Below are 18,815 nucleotides of genomic sequence, written 5' to 3'. Positions count from 1 at the left end.
GAGCCAAGAGACCCCATAATTGTCGAAATACATGGAATATCAGGGGCTCGTGATCACTGAGGGTGTTGGATTTCCAATTAACTATCTATTTCCTTGGAAATATCTCCAACGTTGTACTGCACCTATCTAGGTAATACATACCCAATCTCATTCTGCGTCTTGAGCCTCCCACGAACTGGCGTCCCGCTTTAGCCGTCATCAGCTGGGCTCCGGGCCCACACTCACTGACTAACCGTTACCCTCGAGACATCAACAGCTCCTCATTTCCCTTCCCCCCAATTTCTCACACCCTCGACTTTGCGTTCGTTCTACCCCGATAGTCACCAGCCAAGATGGGTTTCGGGATCAACAATCCGCTACCGGCGTCTATGAGCAGTAGGTTTCATCGATACCCAAAAGCCCACTTCCCCGCAGTCGTGTGCGGCACATCCGGCTGACAGTGGATTCTCTCTTAACAGGCGAATGCAAAAAGGCTGCAAAGATCTTGACATCCTTCGTTGACCCTAGGCAGTCATTCGGTCCCGACAAAGTTATTCCCCCAGAGATTTTGGCCAATGCAAAGGTAAGACACTTAACATATGCCCCGGTTGGGAACATCCATGACTAAGAGACATTTTCCCTCAGGGTCTTGCGGTTCTCACGGTTCTGAAGGCCGGCTTCCTAGGCTCCGGTCGGTTTGGCTCCGGTATCGTTGTCGCTCGTCTTGGCGATGGGTCCTGGTCGGCCCCATCAGCTATTGCGACTGCGGGTGCCGGAATTGGAGGACAGATTGGGTTTGAGTTGACCGACTTTGTCTTCATTCTCAACGATGCCGCTGCTGTTCGCACATTCTCACAAGTGGGAACACTGACGCTGGGTGGTAATGTATCACTCGCTGCTGGACCGATTGGCCGAAATGCCGAGGCAGCTGGTGCAGCCAGCACCAAGGGCGTTGCGGCCGTCTTCTCCTACTCAAAAACCAAGGGTCTTTTCGCCGGTGTCAGTCTCGAAGGTAGTATGCTGGTGGAACGCAAGGATGCGAACGAGAAATTGTACCGCAGTCGTGTCTCCGCGAACCAACTTCTCACAGGTAGCATTCGCCCCCCGCCGGCCGCCGATGCCCTGATGCGCGTGCTGTCATCCCGTGCATTCCAAGGAAATGCGCGGGCCTATGGTGACTCCATGTACAATGACATTCCTGTCTATGACGACAGCCATGACGATGTAGTCTGGGAGGGACGCAGGGGCGATGCCTACGGTCAAGGTAGCCAGCGTGGTCGATCCAACACCGGAAATGATTACGACTACCGCGATAAGCCGCGCCGTGCGAACACCTGGGCTGATGATGTTTATGATCGGCCTGCCTCGGGGCTTGGTCGTTCCGCGACGACCCGGGCCCCTGCCGGCGATTCATATGATGGCTATGGGCGCAACCGGAGCAACACTGCACCATTCGAAGAAGAATATGTCTATTCGGATCGCAGACCTACCCGTCCAACTGCCCCTAAGCCAGTCTTCCAACAAAAGACTGGTGCAGCCCAATTGCGATCAGACCAAGCCGTTGCCCTTTTCACATTCGATGCGGACCAGGAAGGTGACCTTGGATTCAAGAAGGGTGAAATTATTACCATCATAAAGCGGACGGAGAAGGCGGAAGACTGGTGGACTGGTCGGATTGGTGATCGCGTGGGCATCTTCCCCAGGTAAGAACTTGTTTCCTTGCACTTTTTAGAATGGGCGGCTAATTCATTCGCAGCAACTATGTCGAAGCATCTTAGGTTGATGCGCGTCCAATTCTGGTCCATGTAGCACACACGCACACACTGTGATGAACTCTTGATGCACATTTCTCCGGGACTTGATGAACATACGTCCCCCCAACTCTTTGCCCTACATATATCCTGGCGTGTACGGATTCGTCAACCTTTTTTCTCATTCTTTCATTCACGTTAAATTCGGTGCCATTTACATTCTTCAGCGTGGAGTTTTTCGTTCTCATGCTTTTGTTTCTTCGTTCGGGGCGGAGCTCGGGGATTCTATCATCTTGAGTCTTTTTGGTTTTATGCAGAGCATTCCCATCTGATTGTGATTTCCCAGGGTTTCTCCAGAGTTTCTTCGGTTTATTCCATCCATGTCTCATAAGTCTCTTCTCAGTCTCTTAAGTTGAATACACCTATCAGGTTCATCTACATTTTGAGCTAATCTGGTACCAACATTGAACATAATAATCCCATGTACTCGGATCTCTCACTGGTGGAAATCCTTTACATTCTAGACTGGACCTTCTCGTGTCATTGACTTGTGCGAACACTTGCATGGCATATCCAGCTATTGTCTTCGGTTCCCGGGGAAGATTGGATAAAGTCACACGGCGTATGGAATCTCAGGTCCGACCCCATCTACACCATCCATATAGTGTTATTATAGACTAAAAGGAGGCCAAGCGGCTTTAGAAATGGCAAAATTGTATTTTTTATGTGCTTTCAACCATTCACATTTTAATCTAAACGTTCCAGCCTTTGTCAAAGATGAATGTGCTGAGGTGGTCATTTCAGCCCTCGAGGTACTTGGATGCAGTGTCACGAATCGAAGAAATATATTTGCAAGTTCAGCTCTGAAAGGTAGGTAGTACTTAGTTCTTTGGAGTCCGATGTTAGAATTCGAACCACAAGAATGTATCACTGAATCAAAAAGGATGAAGTGGAGAGGAAAAGGAAAAGGAAAGAAAAAGAGAGAACGTGTGTGTCGATCAACCGATCGTCCGTCCCCCGTTTTTTAAATGTAAGTGGAGCCAATAGGTGGTCAATGAATCAAGATCTAAAAGGCCCCAAAGACCTAGAAGACCCTAAATTTAAGAAGAGAAAAAGGAAAGGAAAAAGAGCTAGATACACATTGTAGAAATACTTCTATAGACAACATAATAAGAATCTCGAATGAGTTCAAGATAAGTCAGGTGCGGACGTTTATGTACTCTCTCACCTCCCTCATCTGCTCTCCGCCCGCTAAACTCCATTCTTCTCTTCTCTTCCTTTCTTTTCCCACTTCACCCATATGACGCTCATTTGGATTCGGTAGTATCCGAATGTCTAGCACGCTGCTACCGGCTCTTTGTCTCTATTCCTCTTTCCCCGCTTCGATGACCCGTTCCTCCTCGCTATCCAACGTGGTTGACACTGCCCCCTCCTCTTAAGCTTCCATTCGGGCTCCGTCTTTGACGTCTTTTGGTTCCTGTACAACTGGCTTCCCATGCAGGTGCGTCGATTTCCCCGGTTCCTGTTCTTTGGTTCATGTGGACGTGCCTTGTTTTTTTTGTCGAGACCTCCCCCCTCAACCTCGAACCCCTCAGGCACCACCATATTCTTATGGAATTGGACCCCCTTCCCATGGAATTTGAGAACAGGATCTCGACTTCAAATTGTCGCATTGTTGATTCTAATCATATTTCGTACACGTTCAGGCTTCCACGAGTGCCCACGAGGCAGGCGGGCATGCGACGCGGAGAGGTCACGCCGCCCATCTATCGATTAGTGATCCAAGCCACCATGTGACGGAAGCTATCGGACACATGTACAACGACGATTACGATCGTAATGATCCGAGACGCCTGAGTTATATAACAACGCCCCTCGGCGAGTCAATAACAACCATTCCGCACGTCGCTGATGGATCCGAGTCCTCTCTTTCTTCGTCCTCCCCACTGCATCAATCCTCGTCAGATGTGCAAGCAATACAGACAAATGGAAACCAACGGCCGCCGCTTGTTGCACATCGGTCCTTTGAGGTGGGAGGTGATCCGGGGAATGCCGATGGTGCTCGATTGCCCTCGGACACTGCAACATCCTCTTTTCCTCTCAACGATATCGACTACGAATCGAACCCTGCAGCTGTTGCTCAGGAACTGACCAATCTCGCTGCGATTCGGCGCATGTCGATGGATGTGGCCGCCGCCGGTGACCCTGACCTCCCAGGCTTCGCACCACCCCCCTCCCCCTCAGCCGACGAAAATGACGCCTCCCGGTTATTCTGGGTTCCTGCGCGACTACACCCCGAACTGGCTCCGAAAGAATTCAAGTCGTTTCTAGATACCAAGGCCGACCATATCAAGCGCAGATCCGGCGACTATTCGACTTCAGGTTCCGAACGCCAAGGGTCGGGAGGTGGGCTCCATCGCAAACGCTCTATGTTGTCGAGACAAATCGACAATTCGTCGGGTTATACAGATGGTGCGGATCGTTTGGAACGTCAACGCTCTCAATCAAGTAGGCGAGATGCCATGTTGAGCCCCAACTTGCAACAGTTGGAAACCTTGGTGGACGATACGAACCCGCTGAACAAAGAATCACTCATGCGCAGCATGCAGAAGATTGACCTCGCAGGAAACGAGGACATGCCGATCCTACCACCAGCACCTCTAGGAAACAGCCTACGCCGGTCAACCCGGACACAATATAAGAAAGCTGGGAGTTTGAAAAAGGGCGAAAAGTTGCCCTACTCTAAACGAGTTGGGCGGGGGGCATCTGAATCTGCAGGGAGTGATACAGGACCTGCGGTTGTTTTACCTCAAGATCCTACAATCCCGGGACTCGCCGGTGTCTCCACTGAACCTTCGCCCAAAACGACGCGAGCGGCTCGAGCCCCCTCTGCCTCATCGCATGGCTCGGCTTATGCCCCAAGTTCACCCGCAAGTCCGACATTCGATTCAATTGTCGATCAGCCTGGGGCCGAGCAGGAAGGCTTGTCCACCTCTAGTGGGCGGCCGGATGCTGCTCTGGATCAATCCGATTCAGGAGATACGACCAATGACAGGAAATGGCATTCTCGTATCAGCTCGAATGGTCGATCGACCGCGAACGTATCCCCAGGCGAGCAGAAGATCCCTGCAATAATTGAAACACCTCCAGCCACTGAATCGAGCCGCATACCGAGTCCGCCTTCACCAAGTAGGCGGTCACCGGATCGTGCCGCAGCATCTAAACCGTCACCGAAACCCACACCTTCGAATGACCCGGCACCGAAACGTCCCAAGAATCCTCGCCAATCTCCCCAGGAACCCACACCTTCGCTCAATGAATTTGCCAATAACCCTCAGATGATACCTGGGAACAGTACCCGCACCGACAGTCTTTCATTTATTCCTACTATTTCAGAAGAACGCAAACCTGAAGAACGGAAGCCCGACAGCAAGAAATCAAAAGACAAGAAGGACTCTGATGGTAGCCGCAAGTCTAGTTGGCACTGGTTACTGGGCAGCGAAGAAAAAGACAAGAAGAAGGACAAGGACAACGACTCGAAAAAGACTAAATCAAAGGTTGTCGATAAAACTCATGACAACACACGCCTAGATGTTTTACAATCATCTATCGAGAGCACCCCGCGGGCACGCGAAAGCCTCGTTTTGGACCGCCTTGATCCGAAGCTCGAGGAAGAACGACGAAAAGATGGCGTGAGGAGGGCATCGGGAGACTCAAAGAAAGAAAAGGACGGCATTTTCTCTTCTATTTTTGGTGGTGGACGGAAGAAGCACAGTAGTGAAGGTCACCACCGAAAACATTCGTCACGGAACCTTTCTCCTGAACCCCCAATGCGAGTACTTCGCGCTGATGTCGATTATCCGTGGACCCGCTTCTCGATTTTGGAGGAGCGAGCTATTTACCGGATGGCGCATATCAAGCTTGCAAATCCCCGGCGAGCTCTGTACTCTCAAGTATTGCTGAGCAACTTCATGTACTCATACCTAGCCAAGGTACAACAGATGCATCCGCAGATGTCGGTTGCTTCGTCTGGATCGTCCCAGAGATCATCGAAATCACGGGATCAGCCAGACGAGTATCAACAATATCAGCGATACCAACAGGTAAGCGAAGATTCTTCTTATCCTTGTAGTGAGCAAGATGACTAACAGAATTGCACGGTCTCAGGAGCAGCAACACTACGGAGAAAGTGCCTATGACGAATCTTCCATGTATGACTATGATGACGATCCGCATGATCGCTACGGTAGCCATTCGAGGAGCGACAAGCAGGGCTATGAAAATGGCCAGGCTTACGGCCCAGGCCACCAGCAACACGGACACTCGTCCTTTGGCGACGACGTTCAACTCGATGACGACGATGACGATGATATGTGGTGAATCTGGGGCTGGCATCCTCACTCGTTTCATTTCTATTTCTCTTCCCACACTTCTGCTTTCTCGTTTTTAGCAGCGCACGGAAATACCCATGCTTTTTGTTGGTTCAGGACGTTCCTAGAACATGTATCAAGCCGCGTTCTCCCATTTTCATGCATTACCCATATCCTTTCAAATGTTTCTTCATAATTCCCCGTGTACCAATTCTCAAAGGGGGCCTCGTATTATTACGCACTCATTGGCATCTCGCACCAGGGAAGTTGAATTGCAACTTTGTCAGGGGGTTTCCTGTTTGTTTGATTCCTGTGTCTCTTTTTTTTTTTTGTCTCGGTATCAGCACTATAGAGTGCGGTATACTCGGCCCAACGCGTGGGCCGGGTGTTGTGTTTGGGCAAAAGCCCTGATTTATCTCTTCGCATAGCGTCTGGGGTTTTTCTTTTCCTCTTCTCCCTCTACTTGGTACACCACGATCCTATACCTTGTCTGTATTTCTGTTTTTTTTTTCAATGCTTAACATTCCAACGCGAATGAATCAACGAATGAATCACGGACTCGTTGATGTCTTGTGTCAAGTCCTCATCTTTTTGAACTTCGAAGCCTTCTCCAAACATAATTTTAGTCCATACATACCTATGGATACTATTAAGATTACTTTGACATTTGGGTTTATATTCACAACACTACTGTTAGGATCTACTGGTGTAAACAACGATAGCAGCCAACTAGGTTAGCTATGGCCATGGGTATAAACAGAATACTACACATGTGATCGACTGCATAGTTATGAATTTATAGCGAGCCGTCAAAATCAGTGGTCATGATACAGGCCGTTTAACAGGCTTCTAACTAGAAGACAAGAAACGAAAGCGGTGCAGGCAAGAAGATGGCATATATTCATCTAAACAGACCCTTCAGGACAAATTAGTACCAAAAAACCAACGTTCTCATTGAATTCAAGTTCTTTATTATACCATATAATTTAACCTCTTAATCTCAGTACAAACTATCATATTTGCCACTTTCTATATACTTCGAGCATCTATATCCATCACGGAAGCGGCTCTCGAACGGCAGGGACATACTACGTTTGTTAGCATCGACCCATTAAGACGAAAGAACTCTACTAACAGGCAAAATCTGTGCTTTACTCAAGTCCCACACACCACTGGTAGCGTAAACATCTTTCTCGAGAATGGCGCGGACTTCTTCAGCATCATTGGCCGAGTATACGATAACGCTGCCCTTGAAAAGGGCATCCTTGCCCTCCTCAGGGTGTTTCTCAAAAATGGCACCTCCATCGACGAGCTTTCCAGCCGCCACCAATGGCTTGACTCCCTCGTAGTGGATTCTAATAGATGTTAGCTATGTTCGTCCCAACCTAGCTATCCGGAAAATGCTGTGACAAACTAACCCTTTCACTTGTTTTCTAATAGCCAAGACATTTGGATTGTCGGGGAGGATGCAAAGGAATTCTTTTCTTCGTGCAGTTGCCATAGATCTTACCCCTGTACTTGAAAAACTTTGCGAAGACCCGGAAAAACAAGCTGAAAATGTGTTTGTCTTTGTTCGAAGGCAACGATATGTAAACATCAAGAGAAGTGTTTTGAGATTTGAGATACAGACAAATGATTAGTGGTAGAAGTTATCTTGGTTGGCACCATTGATCAAAGATATAGTCATATCGGTGGGCTCAAAAGTCGGATGAACGCACCGAACTAAATTGGAGAATTGGAGTCGGATACAGAACCCGACGTTCGCCATAGAGTCCCTGAGAAGGCTTTTTAAGACCTATGAATACTATACTGCTATATCATGTTCTTTTATTAGCCGGATGGTTCAATGGCCTTTTTATACATATTACTCGCCATTTTTCATAAGGAATATCAATTTATTCCATCTAGTGAGTATGTTGATGTTTCTACATACAAGCTGCAGCTCATGTATAACCAGAAACTTTAGAGATATATGTAGGGATATAGTGTAAGTTTATACTTCAGCGACTTGTATAGAACAAGTCCATATACCTATGTAATATTCTGTAGATCATGAAAAAAAAGTAGCCTCAGTCGAATCCTAATATCCGATCAGATTTGGGATGAGGCTTAGCCCATACCATTTTAAAATCATCCCCTGAGCACGTGATCCACATACACGTGCCACTTCCTGCCTTCCAAGGTTACCCCACCCACGTGATACCAACACGTGACTGGCACATGGCTCTGTTATTGGTTCCCCCACCGTTTCCCGCATCGATCTCTATCCGTATCTTATCGCTGAGCTATCAAGATCATCGCGAAAAAAGCCACTTTTCACCTTCATCTCTCGCGAACGTCCCTTACACTTGTCCAACCTTGTAGTCCTTCACAGGGATTGATGCAAAAATCTCCAATAACACTGCAGCCAAATCCATGATCACAGCCATGGGAGACTGTGGCGATGAGCTCTTCAAGGTATGTCGCGTCGCACTGATTCACACACAGTTTCAGCATAGCTTGTTGCGATTCTGCTTGCTTGTTATGTTCTTCTCTGATATCTGTTTCTTTATACAGGAGCTTGAAAGCACCTACTGTCCACCAATTGATCCTGCGTTGTTTGTTGCGATCGTATCAGACTTTGACCTGGCGATCCCCACTCAAGTCGAACAGTTGCGCGAAACCCTGGATGTGTTGAACGCATCTGCTGTTGAGCAAGAAAACTTGCCATTTGACCCCACAGGCACAACCAATCTCCGAAATTCCGATGTCTCGGGCTCTGCAATCGGCGAATCGTCCGACGGCGCACCCTCAGATCCGACAAGCTGGCCATGGCCTGAACATCCTGAACACAGTGATGGTGACTCCAACGGCGCAAGTCGCGACGCTGAAAGACTCAAAGGCTCGAAGCTTGCATACACCTTTCTGGGTATGACAACTGCTGATAAGGCACAGAACTTGATTAGCATGTTCCCGACTATTACTCGCCTCGAAGCTGAGCGCATCCTCGAAGATTGCCATGACAATCTCAGTCGCTCAATGGATGTCCTACTCAATCTTGCTTTCATTGAAGAGACACAAATCGCCAAAGAAATTCCTCAGCACACCCCCAATGAAGCGTCCTCCATTCCCAAGTCAATCGATGGCTTCCAGGCCAAAGAAAACCAGAACGGCGGCAAAAAGCCCCGAAAGAACAAGAAGCAGAAACAACGTCGAGTCGACCTAGCCACCCAGTCCATGAATAATACCGCCACGAATAAATGGGAGGCAGGAAAGAAGGATATCGATTTTCTTTCCTCGCGGGTCTGCACTTTGCAGAGGGAGAAAATCGCGTCGACTTATCATGAGAATTCAATGTCGCTTTGTGCAACAATCAGAGTCTTGGCACAGGCTCATGCACCCAAGGACATCCATGAAATTGAAGACGACCCTGTGCTCATTACGCAAGTGGGGGAGCTCGGTCACAAGTACCCCGGCATCAATCCGATCACTCTCACTGGTCTGATTCGAATTGCGAACAATGAGATCTCAGCCGCAGATGAGCTCGCTGATACCTTGGCCCGCCGGCCGGATCTCACTTCTGCTTCAAATATCATCAGTTTCGTGTCAGCCCCGGTCGCCCTCGACGACGAAGAGGAGAATACACCCCCGGTTCAGCAGACAGAGAGTGCTTCGGATTTCATGGATTTCAGCGAAGCCGCCGCTGCTGCCAACTCCCACTTCGCAGCCCGATCAGTTGCCCTCGCCCAAGCATCCCAGTCCGCCCGCCGCGCCCGCTCCAACCCTCTCTACGGCGGCGCCTCCGCCTATTACCGGGACGTTAGCAATGAGCAACGCCAGCTCGCCATGCGGCACCTGGCCACAGCCTCTGATCGGCTGGTGGCCCGTCAGTCCTCTCAATACGACCTGGATCTGCACGGTGTGACGGTTGCCAATGCCGTTAGAATCGCTCGTGAAAGGGTGCAGGCGTGGTGGGACGGATTGGGAGATCAGAAGTATGTTCGTGGTGGGGGACAGAGCTCCCACGGCGGGTTCAATATTGTGTGCGGTGTTGGTAACCACTCCCAAGACCGCAAGTCACATATTGGACCCGCCGTGTGGAACATGCTGTTGAAGGAGGGATGGCGTGTGGAGCTCAATCGGGGCTCTATGCTGGTGACCGGCGTGAACCGCCGTTGATTCTTTTTTTTTTTAAATTCTTTTCACATGTTAGATTTGCTGTTGAGATACCCCTGCACTGCTGGAGTTTGGGGTTGTTTTGAATGAATGAATATTTTTCAAATTTAGAAAACCAATGCAACACTAGTTTTGGAACACCGTAGCCCATGGAATATGTAGAGACTTGTTCATGTTATAGATCTCTACATATGTAGGTATGTAGGTATCAATCTAGGCCTAAAGGGGTCCCCGAATCAGCTCTAGGGGTCTCCCGGGAATTGCTACAGACACGGCACGTTTTGCTAGTAGCACGGCACATTAGGTAATATTCCCTTTACATAATCAATTTTGACCGAGATCGTTACCATACATTACCACAGCAACTACATTACTTACTACTGTAGCAACTACATTCTATCTACTTCTGCTATAAGAACCACTCTATCTTCTCATTGATCTTACTTCATCCAATTGATCTTACTTCATCCAATTGATCTTACTTCATCCAATTGATACTTGATTTCACCTAATCATGGAGCCACCAATTGAGCAAGTCTTTGAGACTAGAGAGCAACTCCTTACTTCGATACGACAGCATGCCCTATCTCATGGTTATGCTATCACTATCATCAACTCCGCTAAGGAGAGGAATATTTGTCTTGGTTGTGATAGAGGCGGTATATACCATGATCATATTGATGCCCCAGAAGGGGCAAAACGCCGGAAGACAAGTACTAGACGGATGAACTGCCCATTCCGCCTTTATGCAAAGAAGCTTGTTGATACTAATCAATGGGAAATCCAGGTAAGAAATCCTAATCATAATCATGCAGCTACTAATAATATGATAGGGCATCCTATGGCAAGGCGTCCACAGCTTACTAAAGATCAAAATCAAACTATTGAACATCTATCAGATATTGGATCTCGACCGCAGCATATTATAAGTCTATTAAGAAAGGATCAACCTGATATCTTAATAAGACCAAAAGATATTTATAATATAAGAGGTAGTATAAGACAGAAAAAGCTTAGGAATCACTTACCTCTTGAACTTCTTCAACAGATATTAATTCAGAATCAATGGAAATATGCATTTAAACAAGATATAGAAGGTCATGTTCAATTTTTTATGTTCGCTCACCCTGAATCAATTAAGTATGCTAATCAATATAATAGGGTCTTTTTATTAGACTGTACTTACAAGACGAATCGGTATAAGATGCCTCTTTTACATATTATTAGTCTCTCGCCATCGAATTCATCCTATAGTATTGCTTTCTGCTTTATGCAAAATGAGCAGGAAGAAAGCTATAAGTGGACTTTACAGACTTTTTTTTTCATGGCTTGACCCCTTACCCTTTTCTCCAGTTCTTTGCACTGACAGAGATCTTGCTTTATTAGGTGCAATTAAATCTATCTGTCCTAGAAGCCCACATCTACTATGCATTTGGCATATTAATAAGAATGTGCTGGCAAAGACAAAGCAATATTTCTCTTCAAATGAGGAATTTGAGGCTTTTATCAAGTCATGGAAAGAGCTAATTAATTCATCAAATATTGATGAATATAATGCTCAATTAGCTAAGTTCACAACGCAGTTTAATCAAATTGCCCCTAATGCTCTTAGATATATTCAAAGTACTTGGCTAACCTATAAAGAGATGTTTATTAGGGCTTGGGTAGGGCAATATCTTCATCTTGGTAACTGGGCTACATCAAGAGTGGAGGGGTCTCACGCTTTTTTAAAAAAGTATATAGGGGGGATCTTCAGGTGATATGCTTCATGTTTTTGAGAGAATTAATAATGCTTTACAGGCTCAGTATCAGCGACTTGAATCTGATCTTGCAGAAGATAAGATTAAGAGACTAAATTTCTGCTCCCACTTTCTCTATTCGAATATTATAAAGAGAACATCACGATATTCAATATCTTTGATCTCTAATCAAGCTGCTATAGCTAAGAGAGCTACCCCCGAAGCACCTTTATCAAACTGCACTAATATATTCACTAGGACAATGGGCCTTCCGTGTGCCCACCGAATCGCTAGTTTATTAACAAAACATCAACCAATCCCACTAAGCGATATCCATCAATTTTGGAGGATTGGCCTTAGTAATGAGTCATCTATGTATCTGCCAATACTAGATCCTCTATTACCACCACCAACTCGCAGATCAGCTCAAGAGAACATATCAGATCAAAACATCAAAACATCAAACCAAAAGGTCACTAAGAAGAAAGCACCCTCGAAGTGCTCAAATTGTGGAGAAATTGGCCATACAATCCGCTCCTGCAGAGTGTGAAAAGCATGTAAATAAGATGAAAAGCACAATAAGATTGACTAGAGAGAATTGATTCATGGTCGGGTTCTTATAGTAATGAAGCAGTAGTAGATAGAATGTAGTTGCTACAGTAGTAAGTAATGTAGTTGCTGTGGTAATGTATGGTAACGATCTCGGTCAAAATTGATTATGTAAAGGGAATATTACCTAATGTGCCGTGCTACTAGCAAAACGTGCCGTGTCTGTAGCAATTCCCGGGTCTCCCCGCATGATGACGTAAACCCGAGTCCAGGTGCCTATCTGGGATTAGCCTCACCCCACTCTCATCTCTGCTTCAGTTGCCAGTCACTCTTATTGTTTGATCATTTTCCTATCAAACTCTGTCTCTATGCGATCCCAATTATCTCGAACTATCATTTCGCCCCTCAGACACCAAACAGTCCCTATCCGACTTGCACCGACGTTCTGCTCCTCTCGGCTTTTGTCCTCGTCGCGCAAGCCTCCCCATTCGAAGACAAGCACCAAGGCTCTAAGAGCTGCGCCGGCCATTCCTTTTTTCGGTGCCTTCTTCAGCTCCAACCGAACCCCCGAACAACCAACCAACGCCATGTCGCCCCCCAACCAGAGAAGCGAAGATGAGTGGAGAGCTGTTTTGAACCCAGGTTTGTATACCATAGAGGCTTTTTACCTCCTAGACGATATATGGTCGATATTTGCTTACAAGAATGGCTATAGAACAATTCCGCATTCTCCGCGAAAAGGGCACTGAGCGCCCTGGCACCGGTGAATACGATTCCCACTACCCGTCCAAAGGCGTCTACAATTGCGCCGGTTGCGATGCGCCGCTTTACACTGCCGATCACAAGTTCAAATCTGGCTGTGGCTGGCCGGCATACTTTGATTCCATCCCTGGTGCTGTCACTAGACACGTTGATAACACATTTGGTATGAAGCGCACAGAGATCGTATGTACCAACTGTGGGGGTCACCTCGGCCATGTATTTGAGGGTGAGGGATATCAAACCCCCACGGATGAGCGTCATTGTGTGAATAGTGTCAGTCTGCGCTTTACAGAAGATACTAGCGCTGCCAAGGATCCTAAGGCGAAGGCTTGAGGGATTTTCATGACATTCAATCTTCATTTGTTTTGCGGGGAGGGGACTAAGGCTGCAGAAAGGCCGACATGCATGATACGGGGAGAGGCGTCGTTGGAGTGGACCAACCATATTTATAGATCTTGACTTCAAAGAAATTCTGCTGTGAAAACCAAAGGAAATATGCCAACGTACAAATATTTCAAAGATCTACTGTTATTGGACAATGACCCCATGTTACTTTACATCAAACTGCGTGAATGGCATTTTCCCCCATCCGTATACACACCGCAGCCTTAGGCCGCAACCGTTTGCCGACCGCCACCTAAGAATAATTAGGTCGCTCCCATTGTCTCCCTATCCCTTTAACCATCGATACTTGAGTTGCTGCTACTATGTCTCGACGTCCTACTCCGGGGCAAGCTGCCCAAAACTCGCAGACTATCAAGGCTCTGCTGAAACTCGAACCCAACAAGATATGTGCCGACTGTAAACGGAACAAGCGTAAGTGGTCCCCGATCCCCTCCTGGAGTTGCGCCCACGCTGGCTTCATCTCCGGGGCGATTTCTTGGCGCTCATATACTGAATTGGCTTTTGAACAGACCCGCGATGGGCTTCCTGGAACCTAGGTGTCTTTGTCTGCATTCGGTGCTCCGGCATTCACCGTGGTATGGGCACGCATATCAGCCGAGTCAAGTCCGTGGATCTCGATGCGTGGACCGATGAACAACTTCAAAGTGTTGTAAGATGGGGCAATGGAAGAGCCAACAAGTTCGTCGCAACCAATTGAGCGACCATGTTGGGTATGGGCTAACAGGATGCAGATACTGGGAAGCGAAACTGGCACCCGGCCACGTTCCCTCCGATGCGTAAGTGCATTCGAATGGGACTCATTTGGTGGCGGTGGTCTCTGACAATAAATGCGAACAGAAAAATCGAGAACTTCATCCGGACAAAGTACGAGAGCAAGCGATGGGTAATGGACGGTGAGATGCCGGACCCCTCGACCCTGGATGACGGCGATGACGATGTAGTAAGTGATCGGATAATATCTAGTTAGCAGCAACCACTAACTTTCTAGCCTCTTGCGGTTGTGCAGGAGAAAGCAAAGATTGAACGTTCTGCTTCGCAAAGAGTCGCCACTACCAGTCAGCCGCCGGTACACCGTCAACAAGCCTCGATTGATCTGTTCGGCGACGATATCTCTCCTCCGAATCGCCCTAGCACAACTGGGCCTACTCCGCGTGCACCACCTAGACAAGCACAGCCCGCACCGGTCAAGACTCACAAGCCTAATGATTCATTGCTGGGTCTCGACTTCTTCGGTAGCACCCAGCCTTCTACTACCAGTCGCCCGTCTAGCACAACATCCACACCAGCAGCGCCAGCCGGAATGTCTCGGCCGGACCTCAAACAGTCAATCTTGTCATTGTACTCGAAGCCGCAGCCGGCACCACCCGTGCAGCACCAGCGGGGCAACTCCTTCGGCGACATGGCCTCGCCTCCTGCCCCCTCCGCTTCGTCTCACATGGGCGGTCTGACGGACGCCTTCAGTGGACTGAGCTTCCCGACTACTACTACTTCTCCTCCACCCGCCAAACCGGCTGAGAAGCCATCAGCATTCTCCAATCTCTCATCTTTCGGCGGCGCCAAGTCGACTCCTGCTGCCCCGAAGGTCACATCGCCCTCGGGCTCTGCGAGCGGTAACTTCTTTGATAGCTTCACCTCCCCCGACCTTGTCAGCCCCGAAGTCCCAGTCCCGAACAACTTCCGTTTCCTCCGCTGGGCAAGATTTCGGATTCGGTGGATTTACTTCCCCGACTGCTAAGCCTAACCCCCCATCATCGTCCCTGTCAAATGACTTGTTCGGGTTTTCTTCGCCTCCTGCAAATACCTCAACGGCTTCGCCCCCGAAGTCTACTGCAACCTCCCCTCAGCAAGAAATGAAATCCGCGTTTAACATTTCTGCTCCCCCGATCCAGCCTGCTGCTCCTAAAGTGGCAGCCCCCAGCGCTGCGAACGCAGCTGCAGCCAACATGATGTCTGGAAGCCTTGATCCATGGGGCGGGAACGCATGGAGCACACCTGATCCTGCCCCGTCACCTGGTTCTGCCGCACTCTCTCCTGCATCCATGATGAAGGTCCCGGATACCTTGACCCCGAACGACGTGGGCCACGGCTGGGGCGCGCCCAGTGCTGCTCCTAAGCCCGCACCCACTGTGGCAGCGGACGAGGACTTCGGCGGCTGGGCCAGCGCTGCCCCGGTGTCCAACCCCACCTCCACCAGCACGAATAACAAGTCTGGTGGATTTGGCGGATCTGATGACCTCTTCTCCAACGTTTGGGAGTAGACTATATCTTCTTTGCAACAGGTCCAGATTCCACGCCTATCTTGAGTTTCCAGGATTTGCATGATAACATCTGCGTATCTGCAAGCATAATCTCATATTGCACATTGCACATACCGGTGTTCATCGTTTTCGAGATCCTTGCCTAGAATTATTTTCTATTTTGTCCTTTATGCATCTTCCTTTGTCACGACCCCTTAGTCTCTGAAATGTGGGCGGCTTCCGAATGTACGATGGGCGGGTCTCATGCATACTGAATGATCAGCTCGTTTTGTTCGCTTCGACATCTGTACACTTGTCTTACAATGCATTCATAATACCCTAGAGCTCATGCTTGAAGAATTTGTAGGTAGCCTTGAGGTTAGAAACGACGCTAGTTTAATGAAATTGTTGTAATTCCAGCCATGCCCTTTCTTGGAGCCAGACACATTGATACAACTTTGCTTTGGGGTACTGTACTGTGTACATTACTTGGACAATTTGAATCCGCGGCTCAGATGAATCAGTAACCAGCCAGCTTTCTTACCTCGATGGTTCAGGTAAGGGCTCCTTGTATATTCGATGGTACAAACATTGACGGTTTAGCCTGTTGTAATTGGGTATATCATCGCATAAAAACACAGAAAGAACGTATGCAAAAGACCGTCACATAAAAGACACAGGTATATAAGACAAGAGAGAAGACCACCATGCAAAAAGAAAGAGAAAAAAAATAGGAAATATGTATAAAGAATGAACCCGTTAAACCAACCCAAGTCATTATAGATCAAAAGCTATGCTTCTTCACCAATTCATTCGTACTTCCCGTATCGTCATTAACAGCAATCTTGGAATGCGAGGTCCTCTCCAGCGTAACATTTGTCGTGACCTTGATGCCCGCAAAGGCCTCCTTCGCAGGCTCTTTGGTGTAGCTATTGAAGGACTCAGACGGCGACAGATCTTCCAAATCATGGTCGTAGCCCGAGCTGTGATCACGTCCGCCGACGACAGAGGCCAGGACTTGCGTGTTGCCGTTGCCTGTGTGGGGATTGCGGCCGTTTCGTGAAGGCCGGGTGGTCTTGCTGTGGTAGCCGTTGCTCCGGGTGGAGAAAATGTGCGGTAAGAGTCTGGAGAGGAAGGCGCGTGTGCCAGGGAGACAGGCGCAGATGATTGCTACGTTGCACTCGACGGCAGACCAGGTTGCTGCACCGACATTGTCGTCTAGGGGTAATTCGTTAGATCTGGCTTGTATGTAAGGAAAGGTGGTTATTATGTGTTGTTAGTACGTACAGGTTGGGTCGTCCGAATTGGCGATGACGAGGAGTGATTTGAGACGGAGTACACTTGTGATCAAGACGCTAAGAGGATGATTAGCATTGTAGATGATTGTCGTTATATGCAAATAGACTTACAATCCACCGAGCGCGAAAACAGCCATGAGAGCGAACTTTTGCTTCTTGGGCAATTGTAGCGATTTCAGAACTGGCATTGGGTATATGAGGATGACGATATCGGTAATAATGTGGATAGCCGAGTTAGAGAACCACAAGGCTTTCTTATCCAAACAGAAGCCGGGGACAGTTGGATCCCAGAATTTGGCGAGAGGAACACAGTTAGCCCAGGCGCTAATGATGGTCCAGGTTCCGTAGAAACCCAGAACACCGATCATGATCCAACATGCTAGGCGCATACGTGGCGTGGAGAAGACTCGTTTATATTGTAGAAGGATTGACATCTTTGTGCTGATGAGGCTTGTTTGATATATAGGGACTGAAGCCCAGAAGTACTATAATAGAATCATGTTAGTGGAACTGCACTGCGTTGGAGAGAGGTCCTGGTGAAGGGAAGCGTACGATCATCTGAGCCTTGAAGATTGGCGCCGGGATAACGGTATAGTGCTCACCCATACCGTGGTAGACTTCGCCTACCATCAGGCCGAAGAATATCCATGAGAAGGCTAGAGAGACTAGGATGACATAGTCGTCTGCTCCCATCTGCTTTACGAGGAATGCTCGTGTAAATATACGGACGGCAGTGATGAATGTCGCTATAGTCGTAAACACAATGCTGACAGCGAGGGCCTGGTGGCCGCGGGATGTTGATAGAGTAGTCATTGTGTCATCAAGGCATATATAAATGAGTGAAGGCCAAGTTTCGTGCACAGTGTGATTGTGAATAGGAGAACATTCAATGCGTTGAAAGAGAGATCGCAAAGTTCATCTGCTGACTTATAGTAGATATGAACACCACTGTGTCAATGCTTGAGAAGAAGTCCCTCGTGATTACGGGGGAATGGCCCGCTTCTCAATACATATGTACAAAAGAGGGATGAGAGGTTGAAGTATTGAGTGCAAAACAAAATAAGCAGAAAAGCGAGAGGAACACGAGATCTCCACCTGGTTTGAAGATCGACGATCCCCATTCAGCCACCGAGCTAGAGATGGGGCAATAATACTAGACTATTTAATTTCGATGACACGTTCATATTATTCCCAACAGCCTGGTTGTTAGCGGGCCCCGTTCTTGTGCAGCGAAGATGTATAATCGTATAATCGGATATTATTAGAAGAGATAGTCGGCAGGTCCATTTTACATCGTGCTCGGTACTCAGTGAATTCACTGTATATTGTATATTGTATATTATTGTCAATAATATATGCCCTAATATATGCCCATATCCATGGATATACAAAGTAGTTATGCAATTGCCCTACGGAGCACATGGTCTCTGCATGGCATAAACTTTGTTCTCATCAAAAAACTCTCTCATTCGCTAATCTGGCTGTTTGACCCATGGTACTGGCGTGGTCAGACATCACGGCCTATAATACATAATAGGAAGCTCTCCCCTGCTTAGGGTTGCGATATCAC

At 47.9% G+C, this 18,815-nt stretch overlaps 7 protein-coding genes across 7 annotated transcripts; 5 read left to right on the top strand and 2 right to left on the bottom strand.

The window, feature by feature from the left end:
* Nucleotides 1–332: 332 nt before the first annotated feature.
* Nucleotides 333–1,757, top strand: N7487_001594 (SYLF and SH3 domain-containing protein; the record flags this gene model as incomplete). The annotated part of the gene is made up of 4 exons (XM_056869342.1): nt 333–375; nt 459–562; nt 625–1,682; nt 1,736–1,757. The coding sequence occupies 4 exons, from the start codon at nt 333–335 to the stop codon at nt 1,755–1,757; spliced, it is 1,227 nt and encodes a 408-aa protein (XP_056734126.1).
* A 1,787-nt stretch (nt 1,758–3,544) lies between these two features.
* N7487_001593 (putative telomere silencing protein Zds1) lies at nt 3,545–6,110 on the top strand (the record flags this gene model as incomplete). Its single annotated transcript, XM_056869341.1, has 2 exons — nt 3,545–5,833; nt 5,898–6,110. 2 exons carry the CDS (start codon nt 3,545–3,547, stop codon nt 6,108–6,110), a joined length of 2,502 nt encoding a protein of 833 aa, XP_056734125.1.
* A 1,045-nt stretch (nt 6,111–7,155) lies between these two features.
* N7487_001592 (YciI family protein) lies at nt 7,156–7,601 on the bottom strand (the record flags this gene model as incomplete). Its single annotated transcript, XM_056869340.1, has 3 exons — nt 7,156–7,188; nt 7,236–7,455; nt 7,519–7,601. The coding sequence occupies 3 exons, from the start codon at nt 7,599–7,601 to the stop codon at nt 7,156–7,158; spliced, it is 336 nt and encodes a 111-aa protein (XP_056734124.1).
* Nucleotides 7,602–8,515: 914 nt separating this feature from the next.
* Nucleotides 8,516–10,258, top strand: N7487_001591 (uncharacterized protein; the record flags this gene model as incomplete). Its single annotated transcript, XM_056869339.1, has 2 exons — nt 8,516–8,557; nt 8,657–10,258. 2 exons carry the CDS (start codon nt 8,516–8,518, stop codon nt 10,256–10,258), a joined length of 1,644 nt encoding a protein of 547 aa, XP_056734123.1.
* Nucleotides 10,259–12,911: 2,653 nt separating this feature from the next.
* On the top strand, nt 12,912–13,638 carry N7487_001590 (peptide-methionine (R)-S-oxide reductase; the record flags this gene model as incomplete). The annotated part of the gene is made up of 2 exons (XM_056869338.1): nt 12,912–13,185; nt 13,259–13,638. 2 exons carry the CDS (start codon nt 12,912–12,914, stop codon nt 13,636–13,638), a joined length of 654 nt encoding a protein of 217 aa, XP_056734122.1.
* Nucleotides 13,639–13,985: 347 nt separating this feature from the next.
* On the top strand, nt 13,986–15,968 carry N7487_001589 (uncharacterized protein; the record flags this gene model as incomplete). Its single annotated transcript, XM_056869337.1, is given in 6 exon segments — nt 13,986–14,121; nt 14,220–14,388; nt 14,442–14,486; nt 14,548–14,650; nt 14,699–15,320; nt 15,337–15,968. The coding sequence occupies 6 exon segments, from the start codon at nt 14,013–14,015 to the stop codon at nt 15,966–15,968; spliced, it is 1,680 nt and encodes a 559-aa protein (XP_056734121.1). The 5' UTR covers nt 13,986–14,012.
* Nucleotides 15,969–16,343: 375 nt separating this feature from the next.
* On the bottom strand, nt 16,344–18,058 carry N7487_001588 (putative integral membrane protein; the record flags this gene model as incomplete). The annotated part of the gene is made up of 5 exons (XM_056869336.1): nt 16,344–16,423; nt 16,767–17,165; nt 17,235–17,302; nt 17,357–17,730; nt 17,798–18,058. The coding sequence occupies 5 exons, from the start codon at nt 18,056–18,058 to the stop codon at nt 16,344–16,346; spliced, it is 1,182 nt and encodes a 393-aa protein (XP_056734120.1).
* Between the last annotated feature and the right edge of the window lie 757 nt (nt 18,059–18,815).

The sequence above is a fragment of the Penicillium crustosum genome (assembly GCF_028827405.1).
Source record: "Penicillium crustosum strain IBT 35664 chromosome Unknown utg000001l_segment0_segment0, whole genome shotgun sequence".
Classification (NCBI taxonomy): Eukaryota; Fungi; Ascomycota; class Eurotiomycetes; order Eurotiales; family Aspergillaceae; genus Penicillium; species Penicillium crustosum.
Note: the sequence above shows the minus strand (reverse complement) of the source record. Positions and strands in the feature narration are given on the sequence as shown.